At 41.3% G+C, this 20,311-nt stretch overlaps 1 protein-coding gene across 1 annotated transcript in view; it reads left to right on the forward strand.

Annotated features, from left to right (window-relative positions):
* AFF3 (AF4/FMR2 family member 3) overlaps positions 1-20,311 on the forward strand; it is a 525,087-nt gene that overhangs the window by 470,168 nt on the left and 34,608 nt on the right. The window contains exons 13-16 of the mRNA XM_030570361.1: positions 4,110-5,141; positions 7,404-7,528; positions 10,510-10,711; positions 13,419-13,543. Coding sequence (XP_030426221.1) covers positions 4,110-5,141; positions 7,404-7,528; positions 10,510-10,711; positions 13,419-13,543 — 1,484 coding nt within the window. The remainder of the gene's footprint in view (positions 1-4,109; positions 5,142-7,403; positions 7,529-10,509; positions 10,712-13,418; positions 13,544-20,311) is intronic.

Genomic DNA, 20,311 nt, shown 5'->3' on the forward strand with positions numbered 1-20,311 from the left:
TTGTACTGAACCAGGCACAGTCACTTTGAAAGGCGGTAAAGACTAAATGTCCCATTCTGCTTCTGTGTACTGACTAACATACACCAGTTTTCTTCTTTTCAAGTGTACCCATTAGTGTTTTTCTGTGAAATTATCATTCCAGAAGGTAATATTGGGTCTTAGGCCCTGGCCAGAAGCTGTCAAAGCTAACATCAGCAGGATGCAACATACTGACCCTGCAATGAACACGGTGGTTTTGGGCACTGTTGGCTGAGGAACTCCCTGTATATTCTTGGTATTCCCTCTGATCTTATATATCAGTGTCATTGACTCACTTCTCTTCTGCTACGTCTACAGCACAAGCTACGGGTGTGATTCCCAGCCCACATACACATAGCAGTACTAGCTCTTTTCTGAGCTAGCATGAGTATAAATAGTGGTGCAGCTACAGTACCACAGAGAGCAGCAGCACCGAGTGTGAACCCACCTGAAACCTATGGATATGTTCTCAGCTTGGCTAAGCCTTGCCACCACTGCCTGTGCTACTGCAGCTACACTACTGTTTATACTCACGTTAGCTCTTAGTGAGCTAGTGCCAGCACGTGTATACAAGCTGAGAATCACACCCCTCGCTCATAGCGTACACAGAGTCTTTCTAGGAAGTAAATAAAAAGAGTGTATATCTAGGTAGATTGACTAAAAGGTCATTAGGCACCTGTCCCTTCCCCAGATTTGTTTCCCTGTTAGATTTAACTCTTCTTGCATCTTTTCTCCTTTTTGACTGTTTTGTTTTTCAAACAGTTTTCAGCTTCCACAGGCCCCTAGAGAAGCCCCAGTTGTATTTTCTGGTTGTCATACTGAGAGTTAGAGATGAGTTTTGCCACCAAATTAACTTTGGACATGTCCTTTACTTTTGGTAGTGAAACTCATTGGTTTTTAGCTTCCACACACCTGACTTTGTTAGGCAAACTCTCTTGGGTTCCAGGACTGAAACCCTGGCTTCATTGTAGTCAATGGCAAAACTCATCAGAGCAGGGACCATCTCTTATGATGTGTATGGCTATTGCCTAGCATAAGAGGACCCTTGTGATCTCAATAGGGGCTTCTCAATAAGCAGTATGGTCATGCGAATAATAAATAAGAACAACAGAGAGTGGCTTCACTTCTTAAAAGAAAAGGGCACCATGCTGCATAAGGCCTACTCTGCTGCCTAGACTCTAAGTCCCTCTTTCCAATAGTAAGTGCAGGAGACACCATAGTTTTAACAGAGCTTTCCTCCCACCCCCATCCCTTCTGGAGAACATGCATTGGAGGCTTCCCTTGGATCTATGGCTCTTGTGCCTCCAGCTGTACTTTGTAGACGCCAACATATCTGAGTTCTAGAGACTCCGTGTTTCTGAGCAGGTGTGTCAAATCCTTCTGGTTTCCCCAAAGGAGCCTAGCAGAGGAATGAGTAATTTAAAGTAGGAAAGGTTTGTGATCCAATGCTACAAACCCCAACCTTTTCTCTCTTCTCCATTTATCTGATTTTGGTTGTCAGACAATTGTCAATCATCTTTTGTGAGGTAGCCATTTTGATCTACCCCACTTAGGCAGAAAATAGACCAGTGTTTCTGTTGAACCTGGTCATCCAGGTCATCACAGATTTCATACAATTAAAAACTCCCCAGTGCAGTGGGGGGAGTGTCGACACCGACACCTTTCTAAAGAGAGCAGAATATTCCCCTGTCTAATGCTGTGCTGGCCAGTGCAAAGTGGGGAACAGAGGTGATATAAGTTGAATGCCTTATGATTTGCTCAGGAGTCACTGTAATCCAGTGGATCAGGTGTGAGCCAGGGGTTCTTTCCCCACCCCCCACAAATAATTGAAATTTCTGGGGGGTACAACATGAATTGATGAAAAGTTTCCAGTGAAATTTTGCAAACATTTTTGTCAATTTCACCCTACCAATCATTATCACATCCCATTGCGAAACAGTCTGCCTTAGTGAAAGCTGGTTCTTGTATACGATTTTTCAACTGCAAAGCTTTTCAGTTGGATATATTAATTGAATAAATAGATTCCAATTGTATATTGACTTCATTGGTGCCAACTGCATGCATTCAAAAATCATGTCAAGCCACCAGAATCATCAGATTGGCTTGCAAATCATGAGAGATTTTTATTTAAGATCTTTTTATTTATCTTTTGTTTTTAGGGTTCACATTTACAAGAGTTTTTTTTCAAATCATGAGTTCTAAAAACTTTCCTTTTAAAAAAGTGAAAGCTGGGATAACTTACCTAACCAATGATTCCAGGAGCTGGAGCTTTCAGAAAAGTACTAAATATCATGAGACTTGTGATAAAATTGAGAGAGTTGGCAACATGGTTTGTACTAGAGGGGTTTTGCCTGAGGCACTACTATTTAGGGGACATGCACATTGGTGGCAGAGTGGTAGACAGTGGAAGTACCACTACTGGGAAGCACCACGTTGTAAAATCACATCACTCAGCTGTTCCTCTTTGGTTTTGGATGATGTAATTTTGTCTCTGAAATATGAATTGTGAGAAACAGAGTTTTAGAGAATGACAATATCTAAAACTGGAGGAGGGGATCATAAGTGCAGCCACATACAAAATTTGTGGATGACCAGTTGCATTCAGGAGATTGAGTGGGACATCAACGGGACAGTACAAAGTTGGCATGATATTTCCCTGTGAACCTTTACCATAGGTTGTTCACTAATGAGAAAAATTAGACAACAAGAGTAAAATTCTTCATGGTATAACTAAGGGCAGAATTTAACCCAGTGATGGTTTTCATGTCAGCTACATAGCATGCATGGTGATTATTTATTTCAAATTTAATAGAATATTAAGGCAAATTCTGGTCCCACTAAGGACTTTGGGAGATTTTCCAATTGATTTCAGTGGGGTCAGAAATTTAGCTTTTTATGACTACAGCCACAAAAGGTGGTTCATATATTAGTGAGACCCTATCCGAACCTCGTCTTCAGTGGGGTTTTAGTGGTATAATTGAAGGTATTATTTTGCTCCATTGTGTCATTTTTTGCCTTGCATTTTTATTCCATCACCACTTGTTTCATTTCATTCAAATTACTGGTTGCAAGAGGTACTAAGAAGCACTTGGGCATTATTGTCTTAGCCATAGCTGCATTTGAAATAATAATTATCACACTTCTTCACAGTCCAAACACCATTGTACTTTAGATGCACTCTTAAAACTGGATCGTGTTATGACACAAATGAGGAGAAAAATTAACAGCTATACAATAAATGTAAAATGAGTAACTGACAATATCTCCACACACAAAAATGTTTGAGTGATCTTGCATGATTCTAGTGTCTGTGTACCAGGGGGAGAAAACAGCAGTACTTATAAAGTTAGTTAAATAATGCAATTAAAACTCCCTTGTAGTATCTAAATATTCTTGTCTTTGCTAGCAATGTTATAAGATACAAAATACATCTCTCTTTTTTCCTCCCTATTCTTCTTTCTGTAGCCTTATTTTTAGCCCTTTTTTTCCTGTCTTTCTATCACCATTATATTTTCTTTTATTTGGAAAGTTGGAAGCATTTCCCAGTAAAGTGGATGTCAATAGCGCACTGCGTGAATCACCTTTTAAGAAGTATGAATCACAGTAGCTGTCCTCCTTCCCAACCTCATTCAAAACTGAAAATATCGCTTCTACAGCACACCCCATCTCTAACAGCCTGCACTTTAGTCATTCCATTCTGCTCCTAAAGTCAATGCCCCTGTTTATAGCAGAGGAATATTATTCAACTCCATGACTGGGTACCCTAATAAAGACAGTAAACTTAAACAAAGCGCTAACTGTACACTGTCTAACTGTCTTTTTCACCTTTCGCATCATTCTTTTTTCTTTGATTCCACCACCCTCGTGGAGATGCTTCTCTCATAGCCCAAGGTACCAGGTGAAGGGTTAATTCCAGGAGCTGAACTCTTAGCTTGTCCAATGAGAACAGCATGGTCACAGTTAAAAAAACACAGTACAAGCCCTACAAGTTAGTCATTTTCACTCTGAACATATAGAGAACCTATACAAACACAGACTGTGATGTCCCTCACAGCTGGAAATTTATTAAATACTGTTTGATTTGCTTTCAGCCTGAGCAGCCATCATCAAACAAGTGGCAGTTGGATAAATGGCTAAATAAAGTTAATCCTCACAAAGCATCTATTCTTAACCAAAATGATAATCATGGACTGGAGGGCAATCAGTATTACAGCAGCATAAAGGATGAAGGACAGGAATGTGAGAAAATACCAGCTATTTGCCAAACTGAACTTAGAGACAAGGAAATTGAGAACCCCAGCAAAGACGAGTTGAGGCCTAGAACGGCTAATAAAGCACCAGGAAATAAAGGAGGGAAGCAGAAATCACCTGCTGCTGTTTCTGGAGACAGCTGCCCTCAGAGAAGGACGACTTGTAAAAAACAGCCAAGAAGAACAGAGAGGACCTCTGGTGGGGATGCCTTGAACTGCCATACATCTGAGGATCTCGCTTTGAGCCAAGTATTTTTGGAAAATAACATCTGTGAACAACCTAAAGCCAGGCCCTGCAACAACAGAACTGGGCACAGAAAAGAGCCCCGCTCTGTCGCTGCATGTGAAAAGAGACGTACCAGAGGGCCAAGCAAAACTGCACCCAAATCCAAGGAATTTATTGAGACAGAGTCTTCGTCTTCATCGTCTTCCTCAGATTCAGCTTCAGATTCCGAACAAGAGGAATATCTTCTGCCCAAACCTCAAACTGTGGCCTCTGCTTCAGGTGGGAGTGATCAGAGGTTGAAGGACTCCGTGAACAGTAACACTAACAAAACTAACAGCAGCTGCAGTGCCTTTGGCTCCATTAATGCCAAGACTAGTAATGATATAGCAAAGGAGCTGGAGGAACAGTTTTATACTCTAGTTCCTTTTGGCAGGAACGAGCTCCTGTCTCCTCTGAAAGACAGTGATGAGGTAAAATCACTGTGGGTCAAAATTGATTTGACTCTTTTGTCCAGAATTCCAGAGCGTTTACCAGAGGAGCCACTGGCAATGAGCACTGGAGCAAAAGAAGAAGCCAGCCTTCAGCAGAATAATTATACTTACCCACCAGCAGAAAAGGTTGTGCCAAAATCTAGAAGGAAACGCAAGGTAAGCTGTATGGGGTTTCTTTGGTTTTGGAAGGGATGCAGGGGAATGTTGCATGGCATATTTTGTGTCTTCCTATCTAATCTATCTAATCATTTATTTCATGTGTATGATTTGTTTACCCAAACAATATAATATGTGTATGTATCATGCATTTAACAATAATATCCTATTGGAATTCAAATTTTTGAAGCAGTTTCATCATCGCTCACTCCCCTGCTGTGTGTGACTTTGAACCAACAACAGTCATTCAAGGACCGGGAGGGAAAAAAACATTGACAAGCAAAAATAAAACTTCTAGCCAACAGAGATCAAAGATACCATAACCCATAGTGCATTTTCAGTTGACACCTTGTCATTCCCTCCTCATGAAAATAGTAACCTTTATTAGTGGGGGGATTTTTCAAAACATGGACATCTGAAGGGGATGCCTAAATCAGGCAATAAAATGTATGCAGCTGTGTAATCAAAGCCAATATCATGTCTTCATTATGAGTGTGTGGGAGAAGGGGGTAGAGATAGCATCTATGTCATCTCAAGATGTTAACAAAGGGCCCAATGCTGAAAACGCTCTGCATACAGCTATTCTGCTGACATGAGCAGGAGCTTAATTTATGTAAATTCATGATCCGTTTGGACTGACAACTTTTCTCAGTGCAATCCTGTTTAACTCAGTAGGCTTTCACAGGTATAACAGAGTCCAGAATGTCTGTTCTGCATCCACAGATGCCATCTGTAGCAGCCATTGCACTAGCCAGGGATAACCAGAGTGCAGCAGCAATCTGGTTACATCTGTCCTGCACCCAGGACTTACCTACATTCCCTACACTACAGAAATGCACCAGCTTTACACCAGCTGAGGATTTCCCCATGCTGTGGGAATCCCCATCTGCCCAATTAGAGCAGCTTTACAGTCCCTTTGTGCAGATCTGACCCCAGGAGCCATTCTGAACACAGCTCAGACATCATACAGAGGCCCACTGAGCTTCCCCTATTTCAGAGGAATGTCTGCATTTCATCCAGTATGCATTGCCCAAGAAGTAGCGTGCAGTAATCATGTGAGAGTGACCAGGAATGGTCAAAGAGTAGCAGAAACAAAAGCATAGCTGTGCCACTGTGACATAGGAAGAGTAAATGTGATATTGCTATATTGTATACCCAACAGAAGACAGGAAGGCATGATGAAAAAAGCTGAATAAACAGCATAAGACAAGGAAACAGCAGGTCACCAATTACAGATGAATGTCAGAAGGGTACAGCAGGCAAAGTGGCATAAGCAGAAACAGGCTTAACCACTGCAGCTACCACCATTCCCCTAAAAATATGGGTAAACTAGAGACATGACCACAAAGCATGTAAATGGAGATATACCAATCTCTTAGAGCTGGAAGGGATCCTGAAAGGTCATTGAGTCCAGCCCCCTGCCTTCACTAGCAGGACCAAGTACTGATTTTTGGCCCAGATCCCTCAGTGGCCCCCTCAAGGATTGAACTCATACCCTTGGGTTTAGTAAGCCAATGCTCAAACCACTGAGCTATCCCTCCCCTGTAAAGATGTAGGGTGATCATCATTCTTAACGAATGAGAGCTAAGCTGTAGACACAATACTAATGCGTTAAAAGCATCCCTGCTTGTAATGTGTAAAACCGACAGAATGCTGTTGCCATGTAGCAAAGCAGTGAGTGAAGCCCACCCAATGGGTAACAGGAAGAACTTAATTACTTGTGGAGATTGGATCAGTGCTAACATTGGAAATGGCTATGGAGTTCATAGGAGGGAGGGGAAGCAATAACAGTATCTGGGGGGACTCTAGGAAGGAGAGAGATCATAGGACTTATGAAACGGTGACAAGGGACATGAGGCCCATGGAAGAAAGTAGGAGTGAAAATGGAATAGAATGAAAGGAAACCAGATGTGGGTTTGGGGAAGAAATGTAGAGTAAATGGAGAAAAATGAAGACATAAAAAGATAATGTCTAGAGATGGAAGGAGAAAAATGGTTAAAAAATAATTGTCACATTTTCTTTCCTACTCCTTTGCTTGTAGGTTGTCTATTAAGATTTTAAGCATTTCAGGACAGTGAACTATCTTGGTGCATGTCTGTATAGTCTATGGACTATATAAATAAAATTAAATAATAGTTAATACTAAGATACACTAGAATACAAGCCCTAATTTCCTGTAATACCCAGCAATCTTTTGCTTCTGTACATGGGACTTGTGTCACCTATAAAATTCAATAGATGATCATTTTTCTCTTCATTCAGTGTGAAAATGAAGAGGAAGACAGGGAGATCAAGAAGACTCATTTAGAGCGAGAGTGTTCTTCACGATTAATTGCCTCTGCCCCAGGTATTTCAACAGCAAATCATTGCAACAGGAATGAACATAGGTATGCATTTTCCTTGTTATTTAAAATTCAGTCTCCACAATTAACTGAACCGTAATGCGATGTATTGTTTGGCATTTGATGGAATAGATTTTTTTTAATTATCACATTTTATGTGTAAAAATTATCCTTATGCATTTTCTCTCTTTTTTGGTATAATGAATGAATGATCTACTCCTGGCATAATTGTACTAATATTTTTGTTCTGTTACATAAAGAAGTTGTGAGTTCCAAGTGGTTGGATCCTGGATTAAATAATTATAGCAACAACAGGAGGATAAACTGAGACATTACAGTATTCCTAAGCATTATGTTCTGGGCATCAGTTCAACTAGGGTACCATCCTTAGTCCTTTTTACCTCCACCACATTGTTATAAGTTTCAAAATTAGAGCTTGCTTATATATCTCAGTTTAAATATAATAATTAATGTATGTATTCTGAGGACAAAGTGAAGAAAAGTACTTGAATTGATGCCTGGAATTCTCAACTCTTGCATACCTTAAGGACCAGACAATCTAAAGATTACAGGCAAGTTATTTTCCAAACTATTTGGTATGTTTAGGACACAACTTTGTGTGACTATAAAAACAGCCAAATTTCCAAAGGATGCAAAGCATGAAATGAGTGATGGAAATCCACCTATCTGTTTGCAGAGATTTGTGCAAGCAGCCATACTATCAGTCAGTCATCTCAATCATGCCTGGTTTCTTCAGAGACTGCCAGCAAGCAATTTGAGTCATATATCTTCTTAGAGTTCAATTGCATTCTGCTTAGTACATGCAGGTCATTGATATATTTAAAAAATCCCTTTTTATTATAGTTTATAGTGCAAGTGCAAAGAGGTACCTTGTAATTTATATAACCTCTAATATTCAACAATAATTAGTATTTCTTGTATTCGTTTATGTATAGGTATTTTATTCTTTTCATCACTGTAGGAACTGAACAACTCTTATAATATTGAACAAATGCAAAGGAATAATCTCAAATGTTCTGCATATTCAAAAATGTGCATTCTGCTTCTCTGTCATCCTATAACTCACATATGTTACATAAAGTAAAAATATTACATGTAGTAGTGTAATTTATTGTGGCTGATTGGATGCATGTATACTATTACTATTACCAAAGTATCCTACATTTTACATCACATACATTCTCAAAATGATTGTCATAGTCTGACATGTTTAGCATTGTTTGAGCGAGTTTTTTTCCTGGGGTTAATTCCACACCTCCTAAAAGTGATAGAATGTGTGTCACATGTAATGCATGCAGGGTTTCCAATAGCAATTGTATATCGAAAAGACAACAAATAAGTTCTTAAATGCTCCCTTCCCCAATTCTCTTTTCCCTTCTTCCCCCTGAGGTATTTATATGGCTTCTATTACCATGACCTCTCCCAATCATTAATGTATTTATCCCCACAACATCCCTGTGAGGTAGGGCAGTGTTGTTATCCCCATTTTACAGATGAGGAACAGCGAGACTATGTGACTTTCCCAAGGTCATACATAAACTCATACAGCAGAGAACTGAACACAGGTCATCCTGAGTGCCATGCTAGCACCCTAACCACTTGACCATCCTTCCTAGGGCTGTTGCATTTCAAAGCAGCTGCAGCTTCTTCAGGCTACTTTCGCCTCACCCTCTGATAACGATGTATGAAACCAGCTGACCAGGGCAAAGCTTCTATTTGAAAAAAGGAAATAAAGTTGGAGCATCAGCAAGGGGCTCCTAAATATTCAAAATTAACGTTAAAATCCATTGTTTTTTTACCAAAAAATCGCTATTGACATTTGTTCACCTTGTCTCCCTTTCATAAAAAGTGTAGGCCATTACAAAAAAATTCCTTTAGCCACACTTTAGAAGTACTGCCTTATGAGCCCATGGAGGTCTAAAAAGCTCTAGTAGTGAGCTATGGTTTCTGCCACCTCAAGTTTTTAAAGACTCGTAAGAGAAATGAACAAGTGTTTGGGAGCCGAATGTTTAATTAGTTCTGTTCTCTGAAACAATGTGGTAAAACAAAGTGCATTTTGTATCATATTCTCTTTTGCAACCACATTCAAAATGTCTGATTCTTTATCTATAAAGAAGTGAGAAATGTCCATACAAAGGAATAGGCAGGATTGAAGGGAATGTGTCAGGGAAACGTATTGTATTAAAATATTCTGTCTTCTCTTAATCACAAATTTAGGCTCAATGCAAGGTTCTCGCTCTTTAAAAAAAGTATACTTTGTGTTGCTTTAATTTTTCAGTGAAGTATCTTCTTCAAATTAGCACATGAAAAGTTTCTTTACAGTTTACTGCCACTGTTGCTACCTGCTTAGCTTTTTCTATCTCTGGCTTCTCTAAAAAAAAAAAAAAAAAAAAAGAAGGCTTCTGTAGCACAACTTTCCCTTTTAGAAGATGCAGCAGTACACATATCCTTGTTTCCATTGTGAGCATACTTCTCTTTGTCTATTACACTAGCACCTATTTCTTTGTCTGCAGAACCTGCACCAAATTATCGTAAATTGAATGATCAAAGCCTGGTCATTGAATAGAGAGACATCCCAATTGTCTTCTAGCACATTCCCTGTTTAATTCACATATGGTTTTATTGCTATGGCTTATGAATTGTCACCTGTTATTGTGAAATAGGACTCCATAACCTAAACTTACACTTTAGAGCCTCATCTCCTTCTCCAAGTAATCCTTAAAAGAAAGTGAGCAATTGCCCATTTATCTCTTTATTTTTTAAAGTACTCTGACATAGACTTTAGAGTAACTCCAGAATGACATTTTACCCTGGAGGGAAAGAGAAGAAACATGATCCAAATTTGTAAATGAACTCTTGGTCCTGATACTATAAAGTTGTTTCCAGACATCAGTAGACTTCATCCTGCCAGCAGGTTTTAAATTCAAAGTTTCGATAATATAAAAACATTTACCTTTCTCAAAGCCAGCTATGTGACACTCCATTACTGTAATTTCCATTTCCAGCTTGGTGATACCAATAAATAAAAATGAGAAAATGCTTCAGTCACCCATCTCACCCCTCTCTGATGCATCAAAACACAAATACTCCACTGATGATTTAACTTCTTCCAGTAGACCTAATGGCAGCAGTCTATTACCTTCCATGTCCTCCAGCAAAAAACATAAGAGTGAAATCCAGCCACAGCCACATCCTACGGACAGCAATGTAAGTTTATGTTGTTGATCATAGTATAAAACCTGGCTGATTTTTCTTCTCTTTTTATCACTGCTCATACAGCCCTTGATATCTCTGCAGAATATCATAGAAAGGAACATAATAATGAATGTCCCATTAAGTAAGATTTTTTTCCATTGGGAAAATGGTAAGATAGAACAGGATTAAAAATGACCTGAAAAACAGGAGGTGGAGGGAAATCCAGAGAGCAGGTAAGCATACAGCCAAGTTTGCAAGAAGTAAAGAACAGGCAAAAAGTAAGGAATTCCATGTTTTGCCACTCAGACGTCTGTAAACATAAAAAAGTTGTACAAGAAAAATATGCTGCTGATCTTGGCACTCTGAACTGAAATTGTGTGAGTTTGCATGCCTGGAATCGTTTTCCTCGTAAATATATTTCCAATAAATGTACAGACCTGTGCATGAAATGACAGAGGTGGCAAAATAGACAAACGTTCCAATCCTGCCTTTCTTGAATAACTAGATTCCTGAAACAGGAGTCTTAGGAGTGAAAGGAATGCAAAATCAGCCCAATGAACAGTAGAACTTCTAAGCTGGGAAGCTTAACCCAATATTTCCTCTCTGAAGAAAACCAGTGCAAACCCTGAAGCTCCACATACAGGGAGCGATAAAGACTGCTACTCCTGCTGCCTCCTTCTTCCCCTTCCATCAAAGGCTCCTCCTCAGAGTTGAGCAGGAGCACTGACAGCTTTTTTGGCGCCCTAGGCGGCGGAAGGTCCCGCCCCTGACAGACGCAGCGGAAGGTCCCGTTCCCGAAATACCACCAATGACTGGGGCGGCCGAAGATCCAGCTGCCGCAGTCACCGCCCCCCAAACGTTAGCGCCCTAGGCATCCACCTAGGTCACCTAATGGGTTGCACCGGCCCTGGAGTTGAGGGTCTGTGTATAGGAAAGGGGAATGGACACACTCCATGCATCGACTTCCCACCAATACCGCCCAAAGATTAATAATAATCATGGACTTGATAATAGCTTTGGTGCACACTCGTTGTATTTTGTGGAACACCTCTTGTAGGCAAAGGGGATTTGTGGTAGTGTGGCACCCAGTAGCTGTGCTGTCATGCAGTCAACAGTCAGCTGCACGGGTGTGGAGGGGCTGGTGATGGATTAAAGGAACAGGGCCTTCATGTGGATGATCCTGCTCTTCAGCAGATCCCTAGAGATCTGTAGCTTTTCCAGGCCACAAAATTGGTCAGTTTCATGAGCAGAGTTTAATCTCAGCATTTCCCTCTCCAGCAGTGAAATGATCCATAGGAAACTACATGAAGAATTCTGTTGCATGATCTTTTCCTGCATAGAGAACAAGGTTTTAGCCCTTATACATTCCATGAAAAGGCAGAAGAAATAAGAGAAAGTGTTGAATATTTTCACCAAATATATTCTTTATTATTATTTATGTCTTGATGCGTTACAGGCTTCAAGAGCCTTCATCCCACCCCAGTAAACTGAACTTTAGCCTGAACCCCTCAAGTCACTTTTGCTCAGGGGCAACTGGCCTGTTCCGAAAAGGCAGTTTTTGGGGGAAGAGAGGAGGGTAATGAGGTGGGGACAAAAAGTAACTTTCTGATCTAACTTTGAGATGTTTTGTCTTAAAGGTGTTGTTCTAAATTAGGTGAGTGTTCCTAGAGTCTCTCACAAATACACTTAATAAAAAGAAAGAAATAAAATTAAGTATTTGAAAAAAAGGCTATATAAAAGGTTTTGAAAAGGCATTTTTAATATGTTGGTATAACCAATTTCTCTTCCATCATTAAGTAAAGGTAAATTTTGAAACATCTACATTTAGAGGTTGGTTTATGAACTCATTTAGAATTGTGATTACTGGTATTTGATATCTGGAAAAAAGTTTAAAGTCCTCAAAGAGAAATGTGTTGGAAATTAGAAGTAAAAAGTGATTGCTTTATGATCCCTTAGCTATTGCATTCCACTCTGATTTTCTGCATAGCCTGGCAATGCTCCATTTGGTCAACTTTTTAATAATTCTTATGTATCTGGTTATTCATCTGAAAACTATCCCACGGAACTGATCTGGATGTCCCATACAGAAGCTGAGAGCTCATGAACTGTAAATGTCAAGGTTGGCTTTGTTTTAGCAAATCTACCCATCTGGTGCCTAACTGCCATGACCAAGTGATCATGTGGATTACTTATAGAAAATGCTAGGCAGGAAATGGTGGTTAGATCATGAAGCTTTCTGTTGAGACCTTCATTCCATTTCCTTCTTTTGTCTCAAGCAGAAGGAATTTTATTCTGTTGCACCTACAGTCAAATAAGAATAACAACCCAAACTGGTGGAAAGTTACAGCAACGACAACAAAAAAACCCAAACAGTTTGGGTGTTGAAACATGGCTTGACATGCAGAATAACCACAACTGGTCTATGATTTAATAACTACACTCATTGTGTTATGGCCCTTTCAGCTAGTGATTAATAATTCTGTTCTGTTTCTTCTGCATATCACTTGAAACTCTAAAGTCCTTTACCAGTAACTGTGTGCAATATCTGTGAATTTGTGGCTATCAGTGACAAGCTAGTTATGTGTATTCCCTGTTGAAATACTGAGCAAACTAACTTGCAATTTACAGCACAATGCAGACAAATTTCCATTGTTCATTAGCTGCTTTTTCTAACGCAGTTGTCAATTTCTCAATGTGTTCTGTATTGTTTGTTATCTAGAAAGCAGTTCACATCAATTCAGAAAGTGTTCTCTGCAACAAGCCACACTCCCAAACAGAGCCTTGGCCATCTTTATCCAGGGCACACAAAGACTGCAGAAGAACAAAGCTCATCTTTGATGATATGTAAGTAAAGATGCCTTTTTATAAAAAAAAAAAAAAAAAGCAATTTAAGTGCTAATGTTTTATGAAATAAAAATAAATCTTGCCCAACAGGAGCTCAGACATGGCCAATGCCATCATAGTAAGATATATTTTCAGCACATTACATTGTAAATTGAACAAATTGTATAACTCCTGTTATTGTTACTGCAAGTTACACATCTACTTCTCCAAACACTGAACTAGGACTGTACTCCATCAAGTTTGGTAAGAGGTCATTTTGTTTTGTTTCTTGAGCCCGAGCTTGTCTTGAGCTTGTTTTGTTTCAGAGGTTGTGTTGTTTCACTGTGTTTTTTAACAAGGTCACTTGCTATTTATAGTCACAGAGAGGAAAAATGAGGAAGTGTGCTGGTTTTGGTATTGTAAAGCCAAAACCAAAGGAGTTTGACACTGTTTATTCAAATCCCCCATCCGGCCTTATAATTCAACGGATTTTTTTAAATGGCTCCAGTTTGCAGTCATCTCTCATTTAAAGGATTTTAAATTGCTTGTTCATTTTTCAAGGTACTTTACCATGTTATATATCAAAATAAAGCTTAAATTCCTATTGGTTCAACTAGCCGTGTTGCCTTGTAATGACCTGATCTTCATATATTTACCTTTCTGAATACGAGGGGTGTGATTCTGCGTAAATTGCAGCAGCCTCCCCAGACTGGTTTTCCTGGGGAAACAGCTCATCAGTATGGATTAGAAGACAGAATGCAATCAGAAACAGTTACAATACAACTGTTGTACCTCAGTCTGATTCCTCCTCAACCTGCTGATAAGAAACAGTGTGGTTTTTTCAGAATGCTGTCACAGGAGCTAAAGCTGCTTTTTTCACTATCTCTATCAACTCAGAGGCTTTTATCACTTGCTTCTTCCATTAGTGATACATGTGATTTTTCTGGCAGACATCTGCAATAAAACTGCTTAACCTTTTCAGAGAGAGAGATACAATAAAAACTGTTCCTGTGTAGTGCCTTCCATGCAGTATGTCCTTAAGCAATTTGCAGCCCATAAAAAATTAAAGCAATCTAAAAAGCTGAATTAGATAAGCAACAAAAATCAAATATATCTTAATTTTGCCCTTACAAATAGTACAATAGGCAGTTACTATTTCTAAGTAAAAAATTTCTACACCTATCATCTGAGCCCTTTGTCTGTGTATCACCAGAAGCCCTGGATCACAAAGTGGTATGTATGGAGGTCGCTAAAATGTGGGGGATTAGACTGATTGCAAATGTCTAAAATTAACAAAATTGACTCACACATCAGAAAGATCAAATTAAAAATGGCAAACAGAATTTTTCAAATTCCTACGGTATCGTATCATGGAATTTGAAGAAATGCAATACATAGTTTTAAACCTACCAATTGTAGTACCCCTAATGACAACATTAGCCCCAAAGTTATGTCCAGAGAAAATTTCATCTGTTAAAGCACAAAAGTCTGAATTACAGTAATTCAGCCTTGGATTATACTGTCTGTTTTAATCAAAGGTCATAGTATAAAGAGACTAAATACCACATATCTGGTTTAAAACAACCACTCTAATTTGTTTCAACCATTCAAGAACTCTTCACTTTGTTCCCAATTTGTTTTCTTCAGATCATTGAAAACAGTTGTATCTAATGATAAATTGGATCACAAGTAGGTCCGTGAAAAGTAACTTGTTTAGCAGGGTCCCTGTTGTGGATACTGTATTTGCTTCAAATGAAGTATTTAAAATGGCAAGCAAAATCCTGCTTTCCATGGTTTTCCTGCATGTTCTGAATATGCTTCAAGATATGCTCTAGGAATTACTTTGGGAAGTTCTGTGGCCCATGTTATTCAGGAGGTCAGACTAGATGATCACAATGGTCCCTTTTGGCCTTGGAATCTATTGATCTGACATATCAGGCATACAAGTGACATATAAGGGATATATGAGGTTACTGTTTTCCAGCTGGTGTACTTCAGTTATATGTACAGGATTTTTTTAGCCATTTGAGACTTCTACTACTATACAAAGAGAATTTTAGAGGCTGTGTAATAACACTGATGGTATGTCTACACTGCAATGTAAGCCTAGGGTTAATGGGATTCGAGTCAGATGACCTATGTTAGAGAACCTGAGGTTTGAGGGTCTATATTGATTCTTAACCCTATGTTAAGAATTTTCTAATCCGGGCTTGAACCCAGTGAGGGCTCTAGTGTCCACACTCAGCACACAGAGTTGAGTCAAACCAACTATATCTCAGACTCCCAAAATGTGGCTGCTCTATCCCTTTGCTTGTGGTGCACTGTGGGAAAGCTTTCCTGCCCACCCTGCACATTACAGGAAGTTTGAACAGCCTGCCAGCACAGCCTGCCAGCCAACATGAAGGAGACCCCTTTTCAAGAAGTTCTCTTGCTTGCGTTTTCACTCCTGTGTCAGGAAATGGGCAGAGCTTCCATGAGACACTAGTGGACATTTCGACGGTGTTTTCTTTCCCAGGAAAGGCACCTGAAAGCGTTTTGGGTGGAGCAGGGGAAGGACAAGAAGGCAGAGGAAGGAAGAGTACTCTGGTATAGCAGACTCACAGCGGCTGATGCTGCTCATTACACTTGCTATAGCTGCTGATGCGCCCAACATAAACCAGCGCTTCTGGCACAGGGCCACAAGCACAGACTAGTGGGATCACATTGTCATGCAGACCTGGGATGATGAGCTATGGGTCCAGAACTTTCACATGAAGAAAGCCTACATTTTTAGAGCTTTCTGAGTAGCTTACCTTGTCCCTCCAGGGTAAAGACACACGCATGAGGCACAGTTGGAGATGCCCACAGACCTGTTTGGATGCTAGTGGCATCAATGCTGTCTGCATTAGTGTGACTTGCTGTGCTCGTCACAATCTTTGAAGCCAGAGGTGAGCCATTTCCCCCTGAATGGACCTATGACAGCAAGGGGCCACTGAATCAGTACACTCAGCCAGAAAGTGCAGCTACCACAGTTGGAGCTGGATGCATCTGGGCAACAGAAGTCAGGGATGCTTTGTGGTCCCACATTATGGATTTGCATGGTCCCATGGAAGAGGAGGATTAGTACTTTTGTGAACTTGCTTGTGGGGGTGGGGCTATTCGGTTTTGGGGGGTGTCAGTGCTAGGGAGATATAGGGGCTTGATTGCCATGCAATGTATTTATGAATGATATGACGACTTAAGAAAAGGATGGGATGATTCACACTATGGTTTCATATCAGGAAGTGATTGAAGAGTAGATTGCTGTATGTACTTCCTCATTGTTCCTGATCATGGATTTAGCTTGATTATTTCAATACTGATTGTATGATGAGGTGCAGTGATAGCAATAAACTTTCTTGATGACATACAAAGCTTTATTTGTAAACATGTGTTAAAACAGTACAACTGTCACAGGTTGCCAGGCAGGGTGGTTGCCATTACAACACCCAAACACCAGTTACAAAACAACATTTCCAAAACAAAACAAAACTGCAGGAAAAGTGCAAACAGGACAAACACTCCCCCCCCTCCCCGCCCACTACTGCATGTCCCCTGTCTTCTTTCCCTGTTTTCCACATTCTTGGCACCCGGGAGGGGGGTGCAGGTGTCCAAAGGAGCGGGAGTCAGGACGGAGGGCTGCGTGGGGTTTAGTTTGCCCTGTCCAGCTGCTCCTGGGGCCCAATTGAATGGGTCACTTAGATATGGAGTGTTCCAAGGTGTTTCTAGACTGAGGGGAGATCACAGAGGAACCATGCCATGGTGTGAAAAAGGCAGCAGGAGCCGATACTCTTGCAGCCATGATTGAGATGAGCCACTCAAACAGTTCTCTCCGCTGATCTCTGTCCTCCTCCCTTATCTGCCTTTCTTGTTCCGGGAACAGTGTAGCAAGTGCCAGCTCCCCTGCTCAAACTCTGTCCTCAAGCTGTGCAGTGAGCCTCAACCTTTTCTCCTGCCTCTCGGCATGCCCTTTCTCTAGTCATAAGTCCCTCTCTTTCTGGTACTGAACCTGCTCATTGGCCCTCTCCAAAACTTCAACCATCAATTCTTCACGGAAATGCTCCCTTTTGGAATGCGCCATGAAGGTATGTTGGGCCAGGCTTGTGCTGCACTGAAGGCAAGCTGGGGAGATACAGCAGCCAGTAGAGGTCAAGGGGCCTGCAGGACAAGAAACAGGGTTATTTTCTCACATAGCTCAGTGGAGGAGCACAGAAATAATTCTTGTGGAATTTCAAGGACATAAAATGTTCTGTTTCACAACTGAACTGCAATATACTGTGAGAGGGATGCTTCAGTCCACAGAATTTCCCTGGATACCGCCTGGTTAATCCCAGTTAAAGTAGTGCAGAAACAGTGGTAAGTTAAAAATTCTAATCTGACTTTGTTTTACAAAAAATTACATAACTGCTTGCGTTTGGGTAGAATGGTTGGTGGTCTTGCTACAAAGCTTTCTCTGTCATTTCAGGCCTTTCATGTTCTGGAGGACTTAACTGTTCTTGCAGTGCCCTGTTGGCAAAGGGATGTTATTCCATCCTGCTGGTGGAAAACTGATAGTACATGCACCCAAACTGAACAGCGCATCTATGAGTGGAGGGGGCTAGTCAGCTACCAAGGTGGCTCTGGAAAATATGTAGTTCACCACAGTGTGACTATCTTTGTGGAGTACCTGCTTCAGGAAAAGTTTGCAACTATCAGCACCCAGGATTGGGTCAGAATTCATGAGGGAATCAACAGGATGCCGCGTTGGCTTCCACATGGCTTACCCTGTTATTGCTGCATGCAAACACACAGAACTCCACAGCCTTCCTCCACCCCTCAGCCAGCCCGTTTCTGGACAAAAACTGAAACCCCGGTCATAGTGGCAACATAGGATTTTGTCACCAATGGGCAGCATGAATTACGTCTAACTAAAATGGACTAGATTTGAAAATGGAAAACATTTCCCCAAACACGCGCAGAGTTTTCTGTTTCCAGGCGGCTCCATAGACAGTTGAGTGTTTACATAGCAGCAAACCTAAAGACACAGCTGTGTAATGCTATAATTTTTAAGAAACAGGAATTGCCCTAGAAAAATTCTGTGCCTTCTCAGTAAAAATACTCTTTAAAGATGTATTTTACTGTTAGCATTTCCTAGGCCATTTTGAACTCCTCATGGTGCAGGGGAGGTGGAGGGGGGAGGCCAAGGTGCTGGGATATAATCCATTGTTAGCAAATACACACTGCTAACCCAGGTCTCTCATAACTTTTGCATTGGTTCGTAGAGTATCCCTCCCATTATGTTATCAATAAACATTAGCATGGAGCCAGAAAGTTACTAGGCTCAGGAGTGGCTGTGACGGGTTCCCCCTGGGGTGCCACCTGGAACTGGGGTACCCCTGAGCCCCGCAACCCACCAGCCTGGGCTCCCTTTACACTGTACTGCTGTGACAAGCTGCCCAGCCCACATACAGGTAGGGACACACCCAGCTGCAGTTACATGCAGACGCTGTGACCAGCCCTGCATGGAAAGGCTCCAGTTAGGGAACTTCCCAGCTACTCAGGCACACACCTCCTCTGGAGGGTCAACTCCAAATTATACCTTCTTGCACTGCACACGGAACTGTACAGCGTAAGCTCATGAAATTTGCCCCCTCCTTCAGTGTGGAGATGAATACACAACAGCTTTCTGCCCTGAGTTATGACTCCCACACACTGGTTTTAAACAAAACAAAACCAAGTTTATTAACTACAAAAGATAGATTTTAAGTGATTATAAGGGACAGCAAACAGATCAAAGCAGATTACCTAGCAAATAAACAAAAACGCAATTTAAGCTTAATATACTACAAGTTTGGATATGAATAGCAAATCCTCACCCTAAGTGATGGTACAAGCAGGCTGCAGATTCTTAAGGGCAAGCTGCACTTGCTTTACAGCTTGGAATCCCCAGGTGTTGCATTCACAGGCTAAAAATCCCTTTAGTCTGGGTCCAGCACTTCCCCCAGTTTAGTCTTTGTTCCTCAGGTGTTTCCAGGAGTCTCTTTGGGTGAGGAGTCAGTGAAGAACCACGATGATGTCACTCCCCTGCATTATACAGCTTTTGCATATGGCAGGAACCTAAGTTCCCTCTAAGCTGTGCAATTGTGCAGTTGCGCAGCAGGCTGTAAAGGGCCATGCAGGCATGCAGCCACAAGGGTTTGAGGAGAGGAGAGAGGTAGGCGGGAAGGGGAGCAAGTTGGGGGTGTGCAGGGCTGCCGCAGGGAGAGGCATCTCTCCCTGGGCCCCGGAGCTGCTGCCAGCATGGAGAGGGCTGGGGAAAGTCCTCTGGCCCCAGCCCTGGGGCAGCCTGCACCCCAAACTCCACAGATCCCACTCCACCCCAGAGCCCTCACCTCCCATACCCCAACCCCCTGCCCCCGCCCTGAGCAACCCCCCCATACACACTTCGAATCCCTTGGCCCCATCCCCACCACACATCACCTCCATATTGGTGCACATAGGAAAATTCATTCTGCACATGGATGTAAAAAATTAGAGGGAACATTGGCGGAAACCCTTTGTTTCAAAGCTTGGTTCCCATGCCAGTCAGTGGGAAAATACTGACATCTCAAGATGGAGTCCAGCACCAGGTGACCTGGTCACATGTCCCAGTAGTATCTCAGCAGCCATTACTTGGAGGCCATCTGTAGTATCCTCAGGAAGACTCCCCAGGTGGGAGATAAGGTTCTCTTAAGGCCTACTGTTTCTTCCTAATGGCTCATGAACCTAAGGTGACCAGATGTCCCGATTTTA

Source organism: Gopherus evgoodei, chromosome 1 (genome assembly GCF_007399415.2).
Source record: "Gopherus evgoodei ecotype Sinaloan lineage chromosome 1, rGopEvg1_v1.p, whole genome shotgun sequence".
Classification (NCBI taxonomy): Eukaryota; Metazoa; Chordata; order Testudines; family Testudinidae; genus Gopherus; species Gopherus evgoodei.